Here is a 6,281-nt window from a genome sequence, read left to right on the forward strand (position 1 = left end):
AGTGTCTTTCTCTAATATCAATAACTTTATGTACAGCAGTAAGAAACTCTTAGTTCACAAAGTGATAACTTCTGCATTTTTTTTACACCATTTGGACAAAGGCATATTTATGATCTATTTTAGTAATCATGAAATATTAAAGTAATTTAACTAAGAAGAAGCAGAATGGAAGAAGAAATTAGGACACCTCCACATTTATCTCGATTTTAAATGTTCAAAATTATTCATTGGCATTTCACATCAGCTATGGCTCAACATCGTTTTAAACCTCAGTTTGATGTTGCTACTGACTGATGAAGTGAGAATGAACAACGTGGAAAAATCAGAATGGCTGGCTAGACCAAAAACAAATGATGATCTTTGGTCAGATGAGTTTTATAGTTGCATCGTTGGCGATTAAATAACATTTATTCAGCCAATATTTCAGTGTCGGTATTGAGTTACTGTGAAAAGAAGAGAAACACAGCAGTTAGCAGTATCAGCAAGATACTGTGGGTGCAGAGTGAGAGGTCACTGAATTTTATTTTTCCCAGGTGGTAATTCTTTAGGTATGAAACGGATATAGGTGAACTGTTAGGATGTACAGATATTTTGAAATAAATTAGTGAAAAGCACATTACCCAATCTAAAAGTAGTGGTATCATTTAAATTAACACAAGCACAAGAACAACTTAGGTTTAGTATATTCCAATGAGAAATATACTAAACCTAAATTATATGACCATGCTGGTTTTTTTTTTTTTTTTACTTTATTTGAAAACAAATTTTTTTTTTAATAATGAGAAGAATAAAAAGTTCACTTTGCTACAACCACTATTAATAATAACAATAATACATTTGGAACTTAATATAAAATTTTGTAGACTATTATTTATTTCGCTAATTGCTAAACAGTATCAAAACACAGAAGCTTAGACGGACTTTTTCCGTGTGTTTTGGCGCCACCGTGTGGGCAATAGATGGGATTAACATCAACCCGCGCTCCTCTCGCGGTTCTTAGACGCTTAGCAACCACATGGTTGTTGCTTCCCATCGACCAATCAGAGCCAACCAAGAGTAGCGATTTAGCCAATAAAAAGCTAGCATTTCGGCACCAGTTTAAACTTACTGAGAGTATTTCCTGTTTTGAGACCTGTACCATTCACGCATAGAAACGACTGATATCGCCACAAAAAAGGGAAGCGTAATATTTTGTCTTATTTAAAGACAAAAAACAAAGGCATTTTGTTGTTTTGATTTTTGTTAGCATTTTTTTGTTGTTGTGGTTGATTTAAATAAACGTTAAGCCACGGCAGAATCCATTCCAGCGTTGACGCTAACGTTAAATCAGGTAATTTATAACGTTAGTTTCGGCAAACACAACCAAAATGCCGTCCCGCGTGGAGGACTACGAAGTGTTGTACACTATAGGCTCCGGTTCTTATGGACGATGCCAGAAAATAAGAAGAAATAGTGACGGGAAGGTCAGTATGTGTCACAGATACGCACATTTAGAACTACGAAAACCACAACTAAAACATTAGTAGCTAGTTATCATGTGTGAGTTTACACTGAGGGCTCTTTCAGACCTTCAGAAGACAAAATTGGACCTTTCATAGAAACAAAAAAATGTTTAAAATGATTTAATTTGCCAAATGGACCCTTGTTCAGAGCTGAAATCTACCAATATGAGAAGTTGGTGAGCTAAAACAGTGATAAAGAAATACAAAACGTCTTCATGATACGTTAAATCGGGTTAAAATACATTTACGATCTTAAAATGAAACTATAGAACCTATTGTCTGTCTTCGAAGACAATAGGTTAGATTTATTGACGAACGCTAAAGTGAAAAAAGCCTCAAATTGATAAAAGGTGATTATGAGTAACTTGAAGTGTAAAATATCTCAAATTCTGTTTAGATGTTGTGTATTGATATTTATTATAAGTGGTTTAAAGTGTCTGTCTGGTAACCCACAACAATGTCCATATGACTGCTTATGCTGGTTAGGTTTTAAAATAACCCTTTGAAAAATACAAAGAGGAGAAAAAAATGTCACATGATATAACTTTAGTAAAATACCACGGTGTCAGTATTTACACAAAAATTTCAATGTGTAACACGATCCAGTAGTTTTATTTAAAACAGTCGATTATTATGCCTACTGCTGCTAAAATAATCTGAAATATTGAGTTATATCAGTTCTTGAAGTGTTTGTGGTTTTTACCTTAAAAGGTGCTATATATATAGTTTTACTTACATTTCGGCATTGTCTGTCTTTTTATCTTGAGTCTCTTCAGAGGCTGATCTCCCACTTTTCTTCTTCAGCCATGTCTTCCTGGCTGTTGATATTTTTATTTATTAAGTTTTTAAATTTTCGTCTCCATCCTTCTGGGTAATTAATGTTCTTGTGTTGTGCAGATCCTGGTGTGGAAGGAGCTGGATTATGGCACCATGGCAGAGAGTGAGAAGCAGATGCTGGTGTCAGAGGTCAATCTCCTCAGGGAGCTCAAGCACCCCAACATCGTGCGGTACTACGACCGCATCATCGACCGCACCAACACCACGCTGTACATCGTCATGGAGTACTGCGAAGGCGGGGATCTGGCCAGCCTCATCAGCCGGTGCATCAAAGAAAGGTCGTTTCTGTGGCGATGTTTGCTTCTCTTCTCTTCGTTTATACATTTACAGAGTTACAAATTTGTTTGCACTGCAGGCGTTATTTGGAGGAGCAGTTCATTCTGCGTGTCATGGCGCAGCTCACCTTAGCCTTGAAAGAGTGCCACAGCCGGAGCGATGGCAGGGCCACGGTTCTTCATCGGGACCTGAAACCAGCCAACATCTTCCTCGACATCAAGCAGAACGTCAAGCTCGGGGACTTCGGTCTGGCGAGGATTCTGAACCACGACACGAGCTTTGCAAAGACTTTTGTTGGGACGCCGTACTACATGTCTCCAGTGAGTTGTGATCAGTTGCATCTTAGACTTAAAAGTAATTTATTGTTACGTTTACGGTACCTTTTAAGCTTCCATAGTCACTTTTTTTTTTTTTACATAAATGTATCTATTTTTCAAATTAATTGTCAGATCCAAGTGAATAAGTCCCAGTAAAATGCATCAGTTTTTGGTTGCAAAGTAACAGAATCTGAAAGTGCTCCTCTTTTATCTTATGTTTGTTTTGTTTTTTTAAATCAGCTTTTATCTTTAAAACCAAAACCGGTCATGTTGTAATTCAGTCACTGTTTCTTTCAGGAGCAAATAAACAGGATGTCCTACAACGAGAAGTCAGATATCTGGTCTCTGGGATGTTTGCTGTATGAACTTTGTGCATTATCGTAAGTTATTCTACACACAGTTTGGCGTAACAGATTTCCCAAACAGTTTTACAGCACATCAAGCTGATTGTTTTCCTGTTCAGGCCTCCGTTCACAGCATACAACCAGAAGGAGTTGGCAGAGAAGATCAGAGAGGGGAAATTCAGGAGAATCCCCTTCCGGTACTCCGAAGAGCTCAACGCCCTGCTCGGCAGAATGCTCAACTTAAAGGTTTGAAATATTAACTTATTTTTCCCTGAACTGAACCTGCGTTTGCGCCTGGAAGGATGCACGATGTCGTCCTCTCCGTCGGCAGGACTACCTGAGGCCGTCCGTGGAGTCCATCCTCCAGAGCAGTTTGTTGAGCGACAGCGTTGCTGAGGAGCAGCGAAAGGTGCAGGCGCGGGCCCATAGGAAGTCTGCAGGATCGGACTGCGCCGCTCAGAAGCCGACTGAAGCGATAGCCGTCTCTGTGGCCGAGCTCAAACTCCGAGAGCAGGCGCTGCGGGACAGAGAGCAGGCGCTGAAGGACCGGGAGGAGAGGCTGGAGAGTAAGTGGGGAGGCACAAACGGAATATTCCATATCTGATGGAGTGCTGTGCAAGTATATCCAGAAACCTTCGGAGTTTTGATAGAAAGGTGGCTTAAAATCTGAAAACCTCTGTTTAGCCCTTGACGAACTAGATTGAACGATGTTCTTACAGTCTGGAGAAATTTTGTGTTTTTTCTTGTTGTTTTCAGATCTTGAGTATTGAAAAGAGAAATGGAATCTGGAAAGATGTTTGTTTGCAGACTGTCTTTTGTTTTGTTTTCTAAAACATTCAAACCTCAATGGGCATCTTTTATGTTTGATTTACCACATAATGCCCTAAGGGTAAGACTTTAACCAACATAATGTTGGTTTTTAAGTCACTGTGAAGCCACAGATCACATTTAATTATACTAAGGATTCATAGCTTTTGTGACAGTAACACAACTTTAAATGAGTTTCAAAGTAAACCTGGAAATCAGACGACTGTTCTTGGTGTAGATCCCAAACAAAATATTGAAAAGTTCTCTTTACTATTCAAAGACCACAAGATTAATTTAAGAAAATGCATAGTATAGGATGTAGTCCTGTTTCGGCAGGAAGTGTTAACATACTGCTGACTCTAGTTTATTTGATGACATAAAACGATCCTTTTGAATCTTACTGAAAACAGAAACTAACTTCAGTTGTGCACTATGTCATGATTTCTGATTCCAGCTTTTTATATGACATAATGTGCAGAGATTTACAAAGATTTTCTGCTGAGACTGTGTGGAATTTAGAAAAGAAATGTGCCGAAACCCTGCGGCAAAAGCAAACCGAAAGAAATGAATTCAATCCAGAAATCTGGACATGGAAAATAAGTTGTTTTGGAAGTGAAACAGCAGCTCGAATCACACAACTTGTAGAGTTTAAACTAAGAGAAAACCAAACTCATTTCCATGAGAAACCGCTTGTACATGAAAGAGATGAATGTTTGATAACTTTTAGCAAAATATAAAATAATAATAAGAATTATAGCAAATAAAATTATTTAGCAAAAATCTGGGAGCATTTGTTCACCAACCAGTCCTGAGTTTCTGAACAACTAACTGCTATTACTGCAAGAACTTGCAGATGCCATAGCATTCAGTGAAGGCATTCTGGAGAACATCGTATTTTGTTTCTAAGTTATTGAATATTTTTGTTTCAGGAAGTTTTAGAGTCTCGGTATTAAACTATGTGGTTGTTGAGGTTTAGTTGGGCTACACTGTGAAACACAGCTGGCACGTTGTGTTGATGGCTACAGGTTGGTTCATGCTGCCTTTTGTAAAAGTGTTGCAATCGAAGCTTGACCTACTTTCCTTGCCACAGTTCCTGGCCGACAGCAATGCGTCTAGAAGAAATATGTGCAAGATAAACAAATTATTGTTGGGGAAATTAAAACGAGTTTTGTTTTTGATGGCAGAAAGGGAGCAGGAACTGTGCATACGTGAGCGACTATCTACTGAGAAGCTTGCACGGTAACACTTGGAATAATCTAAAATCATTTTAGCCGTACTGCATTACTATTGTGCTTGGAATCTTTTCAGCTAATTGAAACATTGTCTTTTGGTCTCATCTGTGATTCAGAGCAGAGAGTTTACTGAAGAATTACAGTCGGCTGCAGCAGAAGGACCAGACCCTGGCTTATGGCAAAGACTTAGGTATGGGAATCCAGCAAAGATGTTACCACTTGCGAAACCAAGCCCTGAACTGAAAACAGCTCTGGTTTATTTATTTATTTTTTATTTTAATCACGGAATGAACGTATTTATATCATGTAAATAAAGTTTTTATACAAAAATGGTGTTTTAATTACCTCACATTAGGGTTTTAGCTCATCAGTTACAACCTCAAATGACCTTGTTATTAAAAATTTAATCTGATTTTTCTGTGTTGGTCACTGGCCTCTTTGCTGTTTTGCTCTAGATCCGGAGGATCTGTCCCCCGGCAAGAAGAAAGTCCACTTTGCAGGTGAAAGCAAAGAGAACCAGCAGCCTGCCGGTCCATACCAGGACTTAATGCTGCGGCGGCTGCAAACCGCTAACCTGCGCGCCCAAAAACTGAGTGAAGTGGAGAAAATCTGTCAGTTCAAAAGCAGGCAGATCCTCGGCATCCGTTGAACAGAAAAAAGAAACGGTCCAATTCAAGACTGAAAATTCTCAACACTGGATGTAAATTTAATAATTCATATATATATATATATATATATATATATATATATATATATATATATATATATATATATATATATAGTATTTAAAGTTTTATTATACACTCTGTGCGAGTGGTTTTAAAATGATAGGCAGCTATTGCGATTTTTAATGCGCTTCGTATAATTTTGCTTTATTTATGTGAGCCTTACTGATTATACTGTAAATATTAAAAGCTGATTCCTTTGTGAATAAAACGTGTCATTGATCATTGCAAACAGACAAAA

General features: G+C 38.0%; 1 protein-coding gene across 1 annotated transcript; it reads left to right on the forward strand.

The window, feature by feature from the left end:
- The first annotated feature begins 1,087 nt into the window (after nt 1–1,087).
- Nucleotides 1,088–6,064, forward strand: nek2 (NIMA-related kinase 2). The gene is made up of 9 exons (XM_007545866.2): nt 1,088–1,463; nt 2,400–2,617; nt 2,695–2,935; nt 3,230–3,312; nt 3,396–3,522; nt 3,608–3,842; nt 5,268–5,322; nt 5,432–5,505; nt 5,771–6,064. Exons 1-9 carry the CDS (start codon nt 1,368–1,370, stop codon nt 5,962–5,964), a joined length of 1,323 nt encoding a protein of 440 aa, XP_007545928.1. The 5' UTR covers nt 1,088–1,367; the 3' UTR covers nt 5,965–6,064.
- The last annotated feature ends 217 nt before the right edge of the window (nt 6,065–6,281 follow it).

The sequence above is a fragment of the Poecilia formosa genome, unplaced genomic scaffold (genome assembly GCF_000485575.1).
Source record: "Poecilia formosa unplaced genomic scaffold, Poecilia_formosa-5.1.2 Scaffold1, whole genome shotgun sequence".
NCBI classification, from domain to species: Eukaryota; Metazoa; Chordata; class Actinopteri; order Cyprinodontiformes; family Poeciliidae; genus Poecilia; species Poecilia formosa.

What these genes read in the sequence shown, in the direction of transcription:
- nek2 (XM_007545866.2), top strand. Translation starts at nt 1,368, where the DNA reads ATGCCGTCCCGCGTGGAGGACTACGAAGTGTTGTACACTATAGGCTCC. An exon ending in GAAGAAATAGTGACGGGAAG is followed by an intron (nt 1,464 to 2,399) that starts GTCAGTATGTGT and finishes TGTGTTGTGCAG; the next exon opens with ATCCTGGTGTGGAAGGAGCT. An exon ending in CGCCGTACTACATGTCTCCA is followed by an intron (nt 2,936 to 3,229) that starts GTGAGTTGTGAT and finishes TGTTTCTTTCAG; the next exon opens with GAGCAAATAAACAGGATGTC.